The 16,388-nt window shown below is 36.0% G+C and overlaps 1 protein-coding gene across 2 annotated transcripts in view; it reads right to left on the bottom strand.

Annotated features, from left to right (window-relative positions):
- Positions 1-583: 583 nt before the first annotated feature.
- TMEFF2 (transmembrane protein with EGF-like and two follistatin-like domains 2) overlaps positions 584-16,388 on the bottom strand; it is a 227,794-nt gene continuing 211,989 nt past the window's right edge. Inside the window, exons 8-10 of one of the 2 annotated variants that reach the window (XM_004674427.2) lie at positions 7,573-7,696; positions 5,281-5,439; positions 584-2,020 (exon numbers count right to left, since the gene is read on the bottom strand). In XM_004674427.2, coding sequence (XP_004674484.1) covers positions 2,008-2,020; positions 5,281-5,439; positions 7,573-7,696 — 296 coding nt within the window. In that variant the 3' untranslated portion in view covers positions 584-2,007. The remainder of the gene's footprint in view (positions 2,021-5,280; positions 5,440-7,572; positions 7,697-16,388) is intronic. The other variant, XM_004674426.2, reaches the window with a different exon arrangement.

The following is a 16,388-nucleotide window of genomic DNA, read 5'->3' as shown; positions in this document are numbered from 1 at the left end:
CTGTGCTACTAATTCCAAGAACTTTCTCAAAACTTAGGTTTATGATCCTTTGACAAAAATTCATGCAGAGTAATGCATCAATATATAACAAAGAAGTCATTTCATGCTTATAGGTGAAACTCAGTGGAATTCTTTCTTTTAAACTCTACTAAGCTCTGTGATGTTGTAATTTTTTCCATCTCTCAGAGGAGAAAGTTTTTGTTTGCCACACCTACAAAGGATAGATATATTAGTTACCCCTCTGTACCTGTTAATCCAACTAAAATGTCATGCAGTTTAAAGGAACTGGTTTTGTACAAGAAGCATAGGACTGATTTATGGAAACACTTGAGTGATGGTTATGCCAATAGATCACACTTTTCACAATGATGACTAAACTAGAAAACCAGGTTTTTCACAGAATCTAAAATCTTATTTAGATTGTCACCTTTATTTAAGTTTTAACAAAAAAATCTTAAATATCACTTCAGGAAATCTGTTTTTCACTGAATATTTTATATTTAGAATGTGTTGATTTGGTATTTGCTTTTTTATTTGTTGGACACAGGGTGTCATTACTTTTAGTCTATGCAAAGGTCATTTAAAGGAGACAAAGAGGGTTCTGTTTGGATTTACCATAGTAACCTTGTGAACCTACAAACTAGATAGTTATAAGGCATTTAATGATCTGTGAATTCAGTCTTTTTCTTCAACATTTTTCAGTTTACTTTTTTTCTAAACTGAAAAAGTAAGCAGTTATATCAATCTGTACTCTCAAATCAAAAAAATTTATACCAACTGTCTATGAAGTTCTTTTACCTGTTATAAGATTAATTTGGTTTATATAAAATGTTTCAAACATATTTCTTTGTTTTGTGAAATATTATCATGTTAGCTTCATTTCAAATATCGGTCCTATATTAATCTATTATAGTGAATTATAAGGTTATTTATAAGACATTTGGTTATGATTCTAATTCCTTTTTTAAAAATGACTATATACTGTGAGTATGTAGTATATAGTTTCTCAAGCAAGGTGCTTTGAGAACTTATGATTTTGGTGTTTCACATTTAATGGTACTATTAAATGTTCCTCCTAGTTATTAATTCCACTTGCCCAAATGGAATAGATTTTGTGTACTGTGCATACCTAATATCTAACCTGCTCAGTACCTTTTAGATATGTACTTAACTGGAAGACTCTATGATGCTTCCCAAATAAAAACCAATATCTTCTTTCCTTCTTCTTTATGAGTTATAAAACTTCTTTCCCTTCTCCTTTGATTTAATTTATATGCCTGAGATTTTTCTGCTCTAGGGATGAAAATGGAAGACCAGGGAAGAAAGTTGATGAAATAGAGATGATTCAAAGATCTGAAATATTTTATCCTCACTCATATAAAGTAAATTATTTTTTCTCCTTTCCAATAACCATCACTCCCTTGATCTTGAAATCACTCAAAACCTAGTCACTGAGTCCTGTATAAACTAATGCTCTGCTTCAGATATGGAGAAAAATACTGGTACCCATACAGATTGTATTAGCTTGATTATATTTACAGTTATGAGATACCGCAAATTTAAGAATGCCAATTTTTTCTCATCACTGAGTATTTATTATATATAACAAATACATGGGAAAGAAAAAACTATATTGTGTGATATAAATAGTTTATTTACATTACAGAAAAAACATCAAGACAATGTATACTATTTCAAATATATCCATACATAATCAAATATAGCTGTAGTACATGTTTTCATTGGTGTAGATTACCACAAATGCAAGGCAACATGTGTAGGTCTCTTGTCTTATTCTTTTGTCTATAATACTGTATTGTGTAGTCCAAGTTCTCGGTAGTCCGGCCACTGTGCAACATGCTCCCTTTAGATTAACCTCGTGGACGCTCTTGTTGTGTTGTCTGAACTGTAGTGCCCTGTATTTTGCTTCTGTCTGTGAATTCTGTTGCTTCTGGGGCATTTCCTAGAAGGTTGGAAAGTTTACAAATCTTAGTCCAGTGCTATTAGCTAAAGTTTGGTCCTACAATCACAGAGTGAAGCTGTAGATTAATCAGATTATTAAAATACTTCAAGTTATTTTCAGTAGAAGCTGAATTATTTTGGAAGAGCTTTTTTTTTTTTTTTTGCTTCTGCTTGCAGTCCTCCATTGAGGAGAATAAAAGAGTAGGTGGAAGTCGCAAAGGAATACATTTACTTTGTCCTCAGGCACTGCTTACTCATCCAAACACTGAGAATGATGCAGCACAGTAAAATCAAGCAAGTTATAAGTTCATTTAATCTTCCATTAAAGGTCTCCTCAATTTTGTATTTTAAATATCCTACAGATGAATGTTATATTGACACTCAATATACAAGTTTAAGTCCTATCAAAACAGAGAATAAACCAACTGTTAATATCTTGATATGAAATAGAAAGGGCTATTGTTTTGGTGCAACCTAATATCACTTTTGTATACTATATTAGCACTGTATAGATAGAGATATAAATGGGTACCAGTTTCTATAAAAAGCTCATATTCATCCATATTATCTGAAAGTTTCTGATATGGTTTTATTTCCCTTGTTAAAAACATATTTTGACTATGTAATAAAAACAACAATACAATTCATATAAGACACTATCATAATAAGCTATATAAGTAAATATATATGAGAGACTATAGATACTTTTACTATATTATATATAGAGAGAGTCTATAGATATTATTACTGGACACAAGAGAAGTATATCTATAAAAATGAACATGGAGTTGGACATTACATCCCCAGCAAACAGAAGGTGGGAACGAAAAAGATTTGACAATCCAATTTCTCCACAGAGGTCTTTACATTCCAGATCATGTCTCTTTATGTTCATTTTTTTTTATGAGACATGTATTTAGGAGAAAAGTAGATGTTTCACTAAAATGGTAAAGACAAACTAAGGAACTGAATTAGGAATTAAAGTGGAAAGAGAAGAAGAGAAAGAAAAGAGGAGAGAACAGGGAAAGAAGACATGAAAAGAAAAAGAGGACAAGAGACCTTTGCTATGATTTTTAAAATCGTTGAGCAATTGGCTATTTTGACATAGTGAAGCCAGGTCACCGGCACGGAGGGTGGCTAGGGGGAAATAAGTCTTACTGGAAAATCTGATTTTTGATCAGAATTTTTTCAAGTCAATGAAATAAATCCACACTGGGAATAGTATGGCTTATTGATGAGGCTGAATCCTGGAAAGGCTTTGGAAGAGTTGGCTGTCCTACGGTGTTTTATAAAATGCATTACAAAGATGCTTATTTAGCTAACGTGCTATTGCTACTTCTCAAAAATATATAGAGGATGGGTTTTGCTTTGTCTTAACATGGGAAATGAAAGTGGTGATGTCTTGAAAAAATGGTTAGTGTAATTTTGAGCTAAGTTTAAGTTGTCTTAAATGCCAGAATTTAGAAAATCACTCTCGGACAGGGCAGTATAAGCAGCAGTTAAGTGCACAGGTTCTGACACTAGCCTGCTTAGGCTTCATTTCTGCCCTATTGCTCAGCTATGTAGACTTAGCAATTCATTCAGTCCTCATACCTTAGAGTTTTTTCCTTGAAAATGGGGAGAGTTGTTCCTTCATAGTGTTATTGAGTGATGTGCATATACACATTAAGTACATACACATATAGTATACATACACACAATGACTGGTGAGGTAAGTACCCTACATGTTCATTTCCTTTTACAGTACAAGGGAATGAAAATCAAGTGTGGTTAATAATAGACTTGAAAACATTGGTAAAGTTTTCATTTTTGACAATATATGAAGTAGCAAATCAAATTATTATGAGATTATATTTATAAATATGAATTTTGTTTTTCATATGCTGATACTGCTTAGCTATCAGAAATTTAAGTTCCTTAGAGTAATATAGAACAGATGCCTGTGTTTTAGATTATTTTCTATCTTTTCTTTTGCACTGAGTATTTTTGGTTTCTTGAGTTATCTTTATGCTCCCCAGAATCTATTTTAATATAATCCATTGACTCACTTGGCATCTAAACGTGAGAGTCGAGTTGATGAACTCAACTTGGCTTAGAACAGCACAAAGCTCCAGTTGATGATCTTTCCCTAAGCCTTTAGGCCAGCAAGGATTTATGAACCATATTTTCTCTTTTTTCAAGAGCATGTGCCACACTTGTTCTCAAAGAAGATAGTGCATTACAGATACAGAGATGTCTTATGGCTTTTATTTTCTAAAGACATGGTACTTTCTTGTATTTTCTAGTCCTTTGAAAATAATTTTGGGGGAAACATTCTGATTTACTGTAAAGCTGTACAAATGAATGAAAGTCTGAATGCCTGTGAATTTGACAAAATTCTTGAGGAACTTTTTGGAACTTTTTTCTCAAGTAGAGTGAAATCAGGTGAGAAAGAATTATCTTCACTAATGTTTCTGGTTATATAAGACACAAGTGATATGCATTTGCTTTGGAATATAATCCTTAGTTACCATGAATTTATATGATAATGAAAGTAAGCAAGTATTTGTCTCATTTTTAGTCCAAGCCCAATGTCAGACATCATAACTTAGTCATAATTTTCTTTTGTGTTGAAATTGGATGAGATTTCTGTATCTCTCTGAACCTAGTTCTCCAGGAAACAATTACCATTTATTGTCCTAGGGGACCGATAGAAATGTTTATGATATGTATTGCATATTCCCTACTATCAGAGATTTTCTTGTATGATAATCTTTGTCATTATACCTAATTCTTTGAATATCATGATTAAAGTCTACTTTGCCAGCTTAAGAAAAAAATTTGCTTATATCATAATATGTTAAAATCATTACATATGAGAGCTATGCTTGAAATATTAGTGCCATAAATGAGAGCTATAATGTAACACGATTCTCCACCTTGCATAACATCTATCCTGACCTCATCTGGCATACTGACCTGGATAAGTAAGGAAACACTGCTCACTTAAATAATCTGTAAGTAGCTGGTGGTATGAACTTCTTTTTATATTTAAAAGAGAAAAGCATATTCAAAGAAAAGTTGACATTACACATTAAAGAGGAAAAAAAACATTTGCCTTGAAAATAAATTACCCTCCTCCGAGCATAAAAATAAAAATAATTTTCCCACTCCCACATAAAAATCAACGTATTTCCATTTGACTATTCAAATACTCTTATTGAAATAAGGCTCTACAGAGTGGACAGTTCCGGTAGTCCATGGATGGGACTCGTGATTAGAGTGATACGCGAAAATAGATCACCGTGTCTGGGTGGGGCACAGAGTGTTGTTACTGACCTTGTGATGCAAAGGACAACCACGCAGATGACAGCAATCTGAATGGTTCCAATCACAGCGGCGATTAAGACATACTGAAATCGTACAGGGCCGGGAACAACATAGAGAACACTGTAGTCCTTTTTTTCACAGTGTTGCCCAGTGTAACCAGCATCACACCTGGAAGAAATTACATTGTCCAGTTACCTGTAGCTGCTGGATTCATTTTGATAGTTGCCTGATGGAGGCATTTATCTCCATCATAAAATTAGAGCTCTTTTCTTTTAAAAATACTACTTTGAAGATTTGGTTCTCAACGGCTTACTTTCGACATCTTCTCGTGATTTCAGTGTTGAAGATGGGGTTTGTTTTAACAGTTTAATAACAGGTCTTTAAGACAGGACAGTTAGGAAATAATTTGTAATGATAATATAGACATAACATACAGGGGCCATTGTTCTTACTCTATTTTTTTCAAGTGAGTTTTACATATCCTTTAAGCAATATCAGTCAATGTAATTATTTGAGAAAAGGTTTGTTTTCTTGTGATGGGGTGTAAATATTCAGGTTATTGATTTATTTTTGAACAAAATGTTCTCTGTGCTACTATTAAAATGCATATTGAACAATATCAGCCCAAAGGAACAGTAAGATAATTAATTTTCCGGTCGTAAAATTGGCTACTTAGATCACAGAGGTAAATTTGGTAGGAAAAAGTAATTATGATAAAGGCAATACAGTTTTGTAAGCCAAGCCCCAGGTGCTACACATGTGAGAATGCATTTAGCCTCTCACTTATTTAACCTTCACCAGTAAGTTCAGGTAGATAATTTGCTTTTTATAACTAACATTCGATGATGAAATAAAAGTTCACATAAAAACTATACGAAATCTGACTTTGGGCCACTACTTTCGTACTGCACTTTGAATTTCACGACATTCTGGAGTCTTATGTAGCCACGCCAGATGGCTTGATAATGACCTCTCTGATGAGGGTCATGACAGGGCTGCAGGGCAGCCTCAGTTCTGAGCTCTCTGCCTGGTTTCACTGGCGGGCAGGTGGGAGAGTCATCAGCAAAGGACAACATGTAAATGTTAGGGGAAAGGATGCCCTGAACGAACTCTACAGATACAGGTTTTGTGGACCCCACCCCCTACTGCAGTCACTGAAACTTCAACTTCCAGCAATACCAAAAGGAGGCCTGCGAGGACCCATGGGTGGAGCTAAGTAGCCACTTTGAGACTTTTGGGATATATGGAGGAGCCATGTTGAGCTGAGGCTCTCCCTTTCCCTTGGCCTCGTGGCTTGTGGCTGATGGTTTGGCTCTTGATCAGCTTTCAGTATGCTAGTAGGGTTCCAAGTCAGTGGACACTCTAGTTAACTTGTATCTCTCTCTCTTTCCCTGGGTTGTTCCTTTTCCTTTCCCTTTCTAAATAAACCCATTGTTGAGTCTTTTTGTGTGTGTCTGCAGTACAATTGCATCTTAAGCGTGTGGGTGAAGGCGCACAGACAAGCAACCCAGTTCACTCTGAGTTTCCCCATAACATAAAGAAGAGAGTTTTTGAGGGGTGAGTGTGTATGTGTATGAGAATTTGTTTAGCAAGTGCAAGTTATTTCATTATATGCCAATTCTATATTCCTCTAATAAAAATACATTTTCTTACTTTGGCTTTGCCATCTCTGAAATAATTATGTTCTACCTAAAATTATCCAGAAGATACTTATATTTATGAACTGAATCTAGATAAACAACTTCGTTTGTCTTAACTGAGTTTGAATTTGAGAGGTATATAGCTACTGATTTCTCTGCGCATGGCTTGTGGATAGAAATGTGTGTGTACCTAGCGAAACCAAGATTGATGATATTTATTAACTGAAGGACTTTCAAAAGGACGACCTCCCCCAAGCAGCTATGTTATCTAATGAACTGTGATACTTCATCCGTTCATCTTTTTGAGAAATTTGTACTGAGCACCTGATATGTGCCTACCACTGTTCTGTGTTTGGAAGAAAGAATGATGCATGAAAAAAAAAATTGAAAAGAATGGCACAAAGGTATCTGTGTTTGAAGCCTAGAGTACATTTTAGGAGCAGATATAGGACCATGTGACACATAGCACGTGGGTGTAAAAGGGAAACACATTTCCTGGCTGTCTAGAGAGTGCCTGTGTGTGTAGGAGAGGAAAAGAAAAAATTCTGCTGATGATCACCCATTCAGACATCTAATGCTATCTAATTCATTGCAAACATCCAGAATTTAGTTTCCACACTTTACTTTGTACATTTTAAAAGTTAAAGCGTTAAGGCATTACCTGCAAGATGGCTCCTGCATATTGACAGAATGTTCACATTTCCCGTGCATGCAGAAGCCGCTGTAGTGTTCTGGGCAAGGCATGTGGTGCTCTCTGGCACTTTCTTCTAATTTATTAGCATTCTCTGTGAATACAGATAAAAGCAAGCACCCCTGTAAATACTTTCTTAGCTGGGTAAGATCAACCAGTACATTAAGAAGCAAAGCTACACTAGGCAGATATTTAAAAGGGCAAGAATTAAAAGGCCGTGCTTCAGAAGAAAGAGGGAGAAAGAATTGAAAGACAGGCGTCTTTACAATTGTATTTAGAGATGAAACTGCAAAATTACCCATTGCTTTTCATGCTTTCATGCAATTTCTACATCTTTAGCAGCCAGTGATGTTTCTATGAGTTGTCAGACAGCTTTAATTTTCCTTGTATAGAGACTGTACATTGATCATAAAATAATTCAAGAAGAAATGCCCTATTTTTTGAATTTCAAAGCCCAGCTTAATGTCCCTAAAAGTAAATTGCCACAATACCTTGAAACTTTTTTTTTTTTCAGTGTGGGAACTTAAAAGTTAAAATATGACTGTGTTCAATTGTTAAACAGATGTTTTCCAACACCAAATGCAAATTTCAACAAATGTATTCTTTCAGGCTTTTTCATCTACTGTGGATGTGAATTTTACTAGAGCCATACTTTTTCTTATTGCCAAAATAAAACTATTGAAGGAGCAAGCATTATTCAGAATCACTTATGTAGATACTAACAATACAGACTGAAAGCTTTAAGTGTCTTCTAGTGCACAGGATTTGGCCTATGCTGATAGTATCATGTGAAATTTAAACTTATGATAAAGGGAAAATAGTTCTAAAGGAGCCTTTCCTTTGTCATTAAAACTTTTGTTTTCTTATATTTCTACAAAGACACTGAAATATTTTTTCTGACCTTTGTTTGTCCAAATACATGTGCTTCATAGTTGTAATGCTGTCGCTAGGTTGTCTTTTGGTTATTTATATACCCATTTTGTAGTATAAAGTTTTTTTGGTCCCTTCTATAATCTGAGACCTGAGATACTTTAAAATTCTTGCCCAAACATGTGAGAAATAGAACTTTCTTGACTTCAATCTAAAGATACTCCTTATCACCACAGCAATGGGTCAGTTATAATGCATGATTAAAAATAAATCACTATTTAATCAAATTGATTATTTCCTATTTTTCTACATAGGAATATAGTTTTTTATTATAGGACATTTTTATAATTTTTTCAGGCATCCATGAATGAATATATTCATTGGGAGAAACAAGCATATCTTGGTATTAATAAATTTGATAAATTTATCATTTATGTTTAAGCAGAGCTACAAAATACTTATACATTTTAAGTGTCATATACAAAACATTAAAGTGTGTTAAATATATCAAGTGCTTTGTTTAATCTATATATATTGGTATGATGGGTAATATTTAGAATTACATACCCCAAATCAATAAAGGATTTATTACAAGTGTGCTGGAGAGAGAAGATGGCATAAACCATGGGTTTGTTCTTTATCTCTGTTTCTTTCGTTCCTTAAGTGATCTTTTACGTGCACTATAGTGTTTCCACTTTAATAATTACCATTAAATGAATGAACCACTTCCATGGAAAAGACTAAGAATGTATAAAGCTTCTCCTTTGGTTCTCTCACCTTCTTCCACGCTAGTTTGCAATTCTATATTATGGTGTTTTGGGTCACAAAGACTACCTGCAGTAAACAAACACTCCAACACTGAAGTGGATAGTATTGGGTGAGATTTGTAGCATAGGGATATGTGATCAAAATGGAAGCAGGGAGCCTTCCTGGTGGCACATGAGTTAAAATCTCAGCACTATCAAGCTATTTAACCAGCCACTGCAATATGAGTTTGATCCCCGGCCAGGGAGCTGACCCACATGGTGCAGTAGCCCTCTACTCTCTCAGCCGCTGCTCCCCTCAATAGTGTATTTCAGTCGATCCACCTGTTTTACTCCCCATTCTGCCTCTGGTGAGTTCTCTCATTCCCCACGCCTCTAGCCTGTACCCCAGTTCTTGTAGGCATAAATAAATAAAACAAATCTTAAAAAAAATGTAAGTAAGATGATACAGAATTTAGATGCTGCCCCCTCTCCCTCACCAGATGGCTGGTGGTCATTTGTGAACCCATGGAGAAGACTGAGCTCATTCTATGCTGCGGCCAGGGGGCTACAAGCTACAGTGGTCAAACCACGTGCCTGCTGTTTAAGGACAACTTTAGCAGTGGGGCGTGCTGGCCCCACTGCTGATGTAATGAACCAGCACTGATTTTCCCTCTTATTTCTAGATCTTCTCCCCATAACAAACTATTCAGCACTTCTATTTAGTGTTCGTTAGTAACCCTTCAGTGCTTCTGCACACCTGCATGCAGAGAAATATTCTGTAACTTCCTTACAGTTCAGTGATACACTGATTTCAGTACAGTATTTTTCAAACACATCTTATTAAGGTTATTTTTCTTCCTGTCAGTTGCAAAAGAAGATCAAGAATTTTAACTCAAAATCCATTTTTTAGGTTGTTTCATTTTTAACTCTGCCCCTCAACTCACACTGCTTGTTTCTGGATTTGTACCATAGCCGCAACTATGAACTGAAGTCCAAGGGAAAAATAAGAGCTTGTTTGAGTGAGGCTGTTGCTTTAATGTGGTAAGAGCTGGATATTTTCACAAAGTTCATTATCCAGGCTGGTGATCACATGGGAGGGGAATAGTTTCCATCATAAATCTGCTAATTAGTTTACACCATTTCTTATGAGCTTGGACTGCTCTGTTCATAGGATACTGTCAAATAAGAAAGTAGAGAGATTGAAAATAAATGAGTAGAAGAAATGATCCCTGGGCAAGAAAATGAGGAATCATCAATATATGTCAACAGATTTATAGTCAATTCAACCTAGTAAAACAGTTGATTGAAAACCTGAATATATAACCACTTCTAGTAATGCAATAGACATATTTTAGAAATGAGATTTAAGTATATTAAAGAGGAGTACAGACACAGAAATCTAATATTCCAACCAAATATGTGTATGGACCAGAGTGTTTGTTATTCTGATGTTTGTGCATAGGTGTTCCAGCAATAATAAAACATTTAGAGATTCTGAAATTATATAAGCATGGTACTTTGGAAGTTTGCATGTTACTACCGGTGACTAACAATTTAGATATGAATTTTTCTGTTCTCCATCTAAAAAGAGGTTTAATGTAAGGAGTGTGTTCTTTCTTCTAGGGGAGATAATAATGGCAGAAATGGTCTTTGTTTAAAATCCTCAACTAGTTCTTGTAACCATTTACAAGCAGTTTATTCTAGAGGAATCTTTACCTTTCTAAAAAACAATTTCTGATATAATCTGATTTACTAGCTAATAGCACTAATAGCATCTCATGCCCATTGCTAATCAGCACTCTGGTCAAGAACTACAGAAGCAGGCAGTTGTAAGGCAGAAGTAAATGTATTGTTTCTGTTTTGCTGTTTGCAGGGAGAGACAGGGGAACCAGAGCCAGAGACAAATGTGGAGGTCTTACGCTATCACAAGTCAAGTAAGGTAAATGGGTAGGAAATGGGTGGAGCCAGGCAAAGCAGTTAAGAGACGAATCAATAAGCAGGGGCATGGGGATGTATTTGTGTGTATTACTGTTACTCCTGCTTTCTGTTCCCTAAAAAGCTGGGTATTAGACATGAATCAGAGAAGTCTATCAAAGCAAAACATTGTGGATCAAAACAGATATATCAGCTAAAATTTCACGAAATTACCCACACATCTGAGAAAAGACTGCTTTCCTTTGGATAGGGGTTAGAGCTTTGCAATACAATCTTCTCAAAATTAAGTCAGAGCATCTATTCAAGTGTACTCCAGGATGGTGCCCTGGGAAGCCAACTTAAACTTCAACAGCAAACCCAAAGTCCAATTGGAGAGATGGATGCATTCAACTATTATTGTCTGATGCTATTAAATATTCACTCAGTCAACCCATTTCTCTTATTCTGATACTCTGCTCTCTGAACAGTCTTAAAATAGCTTGAGCTGCATGTAGCCTACAAATTGGGAATGACTTTGACAGTATCACCTGAATATCTTAGCCATCTTATAGCTATGCATTTTGTGTGAGCGGATTGATTGGCCTGGTTTGTGTGTGTGTATGTATGTGTGTGTGCTTGTGTGTATTTGTACAAGTGCACTTCATTTCACTCAGCTCTGGGATTTTGCAAAATGAAATTTCTGTAACTATAGGGTAATGGACATTCCCATACCTGTAGTGCACTATCATCTGGGAGGCTTCTTCGGGGCTGTCTGATGATATTTTCGGGAGATACCACTACTTTGCTTTCATCAAGTCATTCTTCTGATTTTAAACAAATCTTTTAGCCACAGATTCCTCAGGAAGGATTTGATTCTGTTTAGGAAAATATCCTAAACTAGAGGATCAGTATCCGTATTTAGTAAATATCAGTATTTAGTGGGTGTTTTAAGGAGGCAGGTTTTTTTTTTTAAAGATTTATTTATTTATGTATACAGAACTGAGGTACAGGCCAGAGGCTCAGGGGCAGTGAGAGGCTTCACCAGAGACAGAGTGGGGAGCAGAACAGGCAGATCGACGAAGTACACTGCTAGGGGAGCCGCGGGCGGGTCAGGAGAGGTCTGCCACGCCATGTGGTCACCTCCCGGGCAGGCGGGAATCGAACTCATGCAGAAGTGGCTTTAGCTTCTCAGGTGTGCTTTAACCCGCTGCGCCACCAGGGAGGGCCCCACTGCACATTTTTAAGCAACCAAGGTTGCTCAGTATAGAAATGAGCTGTGTAATGAAGTAGTGACATTCTGCTGGTGTTTAGCTGTGTCGCTATTTCTCAGGGATGCTGTATAGTTACTGTGTGGGAGATTGGGTTATTTCAGACCTCTGAGTTTTTTTGAATTCTAAGAATAATATTTCTATTGCTAATACTTACCTATAAAAATCATTCATAAATTTTACTATTTTTATCATGAAATATTATTTTGGATATTGGGAAAAAGAAATGGAGAAATGGGGGAACATGACTTAGTTGTAGTGAAAGGAAATCAAATTGTGGGAATGTTTTCCTTTTGCAAGGGATATAAAATACCTTAAATATTTACTATGTATACCAGACATTTAACATAAAGTGATCTTCCCTATGTAATGTATTCTTGTGGAGAACACTATGTTTATGGATGTAAATTCAGTTTTTACCATTATGCTTTAACATCACAATTTATCTTGACAAGCACATGCATACAAGTAATGCAGTTTATCTTTTAAACTATCTTTTCCTGTGGGCACCCAAAATGGACCACACTTTTCCAAAAAATGAAAATGCCCATTTTGAATATATTTATATATCTCTTAATTTTTTTATGTTTAATAATAGTATAAGGAAATGCCAGCTCTGAAATATTCATATACTTGCATACCTGTTGTGATTACTTGATTTTACCTTTCCCTTGCTTACTGCCATAACACCAGAGCATATGAAAATAATTTAATTCAACCAATTAGGACAACTCATCTATCTTTCCACTATTTTTATATTGTATCTGGAACAGAAATAAATTATGAATGTAGAAGTAAAGTCATACTTGTCCTATTGTTGGTTAGAGTTAGTTCCAAAGAAGATACATCATTTTTATGATTTCTTCTTTACATGGCAGTAAAACCTCTTATCAAACTTGAGTTGCAAGTGGAGATTTTTGAAAACCAGAGAAACACTCCTGCTGAATTGCTTCAGAATGCAAAGCGACATGAGTTCTTGAAACTTAACAGATTCCCTAATAACCTCACCTCCTCTCATACTTCTTCAAGCACAGCTTCTTGTTTAAGCCTCCTGGACAGAGACTCCAGTAAGACAGCTAGTTAAATGTCACATCCTAGCACACAGGATATGGAGACATTGAAGGACACATCAATTCTCAAGTTTTGCAAATAGACCTAGACTTAACATTCCTATTTAATCTCTGTTAAAGATTTAGAAAAATACTTTCAAAACAGAGACCCATCTTTCAAATGCTATCAACTCACCATTTCTTCTGTATGTTGAACATTATCTGATTATTTTTTCAGAAAAATAATTGAAACTAATGAATTTTAAAAGTGTCTTAATTAGCCAGTGATATGAGTTAGGAGTGGGATGGGCATGGAGAGAAATCCTCTCACCATAGATCAGGTACCAATATAAAATGTGTTATCCATATCACTGCTTGCATAAATAAATATTTTTGTTGGAAATAAAATGAAAAAAAAAGTGAAATAAAATTAATTTTCATGTTACCACAATCTCAGACAAATTTTTAATGGCATTTTTCAAGAATTGCTTGAATTTAAATTGGGAAAAAGTCCCAGCCTCTGAAATATACATAGTAATTTGGGGACAGGAGGCAGTGATTGAAATGCAATGATACTAGATGATTTATTTGCATGGGTTTTTATTATCTCAGTTTCTACTGGTAATATATTTACACCGATAAAAGCCAAGAAATGTGTGAATTCTTAGGAGAGAAACTTGTATGTAACATTTTAACTTATGACATCCAAATGCAATTATTATAATTCAAAGATTTGGCATCACAAAATATATATACATATTTAGCTAGGAATTCTGGACGTTCTTGAAAAAAAGAGTAAAAATATTATTAAAAGCAAAATAAGCAGATCTTTACCCATGTGCTAACGACAGCTCTCCCGTCTGTATATCCTGTCTGTATCCAGCTATACTCTGCCTGGTTTCAGATGGCAGAGCCCTCGAAAAGTGAGAGAGCGGGCAACTGGGTGAGACTACTCTGCCTCTAATGGAGCTTTTCAAACTTCTCCATTCAGTCAAGAGCCTATTAACTCTCAGCAAGGGGTAACTCCTATAGGTTTAGAGGATTTAGCTTGAAGACCTTGTAAAAATATATTATTTTATGGAACTTCAGATGTCTTTGACAACACTTCGTAAATATCAGGCTTTGTGAAGATGGTTCATTAGCCTCTCAGGAGTCCAAAGCTGGAGTTGCCTTAAGCTTATTTGGGGAAATTTGCCAGTGTTCTCCCCACTGAGCTTTTGCTGCAGGAACCCTTCTCAGAGCCAATCTGCTCTTCGAAAATAAAGTTTGCTATAAAACTTGGAGAAAGACAAAATGTTGGGAAGCCATTTTAAGCTAAGAATACTCCCCCTACTTTCATGTATTTCTGAGAGTTTACATGGTTAGCAGCTAACCTGGGCATCCTCTCTTAGCAAGCTTCCTTGGTGACAGTGCTGAAATGACGACCCAAGTGTCAGACGGTCACTAGCCACTTTCATCTTCTGGGCTCTGTGACTTACGTCATTTTCTCCGGCATAGGCTACATATGCAGAAGTGGGTAAGTAGTTAAGATAAACCTTTGCAGAAGATGTGTCTATTTCCTGAAGTTTAAATGAATGTGAAGGCATTTAGGTTGCAGCAGTCATAGAAATATAGCAGAAACAAAGGTTTTAATGTAGATACCAAAGAAAATTGGCTTTTAGCATTTTATCATATGAATATGTCTGACCTACTGTGTAAACTCCTATGTGCCTGGCACTGTGCTAGTTAACATATGTCATCTTCTATATCTTTTGGTTGTCTCCCAAGGGTTTATTTTTAAAGATTTACTATGCATACAGAACTGGGGTACAGGTCAGAGGGGCAGGGGTGGCGAGAGGATTCACCAGAGACAGAGCAGGGAGCAGAACAGGCAGATCAACAAAGTACACTGCTGAGGGGAGCAGTGGGCTGGTCAGGAGAGGTCTGCCATGCCATGTGGGTCACCTCCGGGGTGGGAATAGAACTCACACTGAAGCAGCTTTGGCTAGCTTGCAGTGCTGCATCCTAACCCATGGGGCCACTGGAGAGGATCATCTTCCCATGATTTTGCCTGTCTTCTAAACACAGCTCAGAAAACAGATTTTCAAGATGAGATGATGAAAAATACATCCACAATTATTCAATAATCTATAATGTCCTCAACATTGTTTTAATACTTAACACAGTGGCAATGTTTCCCTTGTTGAAGTCCTCAAGGTAGATTTCTAAAAATCCCATTTTGTACAAATAAGTAAACAAAAGCTCAAAATACACTTTATTATTTGCCTTAGAAATTAACACAATCGATATGTTGAACTGGGGTCAAAGCCAGAGCTCATTCTAGTATAACTTACAAACCACACGGTAAAGAACTTAACTAAACACAGGACAACGTTCTGCCTCAATAGTTACTATTGCCCTTTATGACTCATGACTCTTTACCGTACCTGGGTCCTATTTATGCTTTTAAAACCAAATTTTTCTTTTCCTTCCTGTACCCCAGGAGATATATGTTGTCTAAGTCCAATCCATCTCAAATCCCAACCCCTCCACCCTCCTTAAGGGATCCCTCCACCAATCATTTCCTTTTTCTCCTCCATCTTTAACTCTCCTTCACTCTTTGCACTTTGCCATTAGCATTGAAACTTTTCCAAATGTCTTCCTTCTTAAATTAAAAATTTGCAAACCGCTCTGAACCCATGTTCCTTGGTACACCTCTTGCCTCCTGTCTCCTCTCTACAGCTACATTTCTTAAGAGGACTATCTACACTCCCATTCTTCAACCCTGCACTAACTCCCATTCGTTTGTTAATGAATTCAGCCTCTCAGAGAAAGTGCTATGACCAAGGTCAACCAAAACCATCTTTGTTGCCAAAATGAATAGTCTTTTCTCAGACCTCCACGACCTGCTCTTGCTGTAATTTGGTAGTGCTGACTTCCTCCTTTTTGACACTTCCTCT

The sequence above is a fragment of the Condylura cristata genome, unplaced genomic scaffold (genome assembly GCF_000260355.1).
Source record: "Condylura cristata isolate star-nosed mole 26May11 unplaced genomic scaffold, ConCri1.0 scaffold00002, whole genome shotgun sequence".
Lineage (NCBI taxonomy): Eukaryota > Metazoa > Chordata > Mammalia > Eulipotyphla > Talpidae > Condylura > Condylura cristata.
This window is presented reverse-complemented; position numbering and strand designations above follow the sequence as displayed.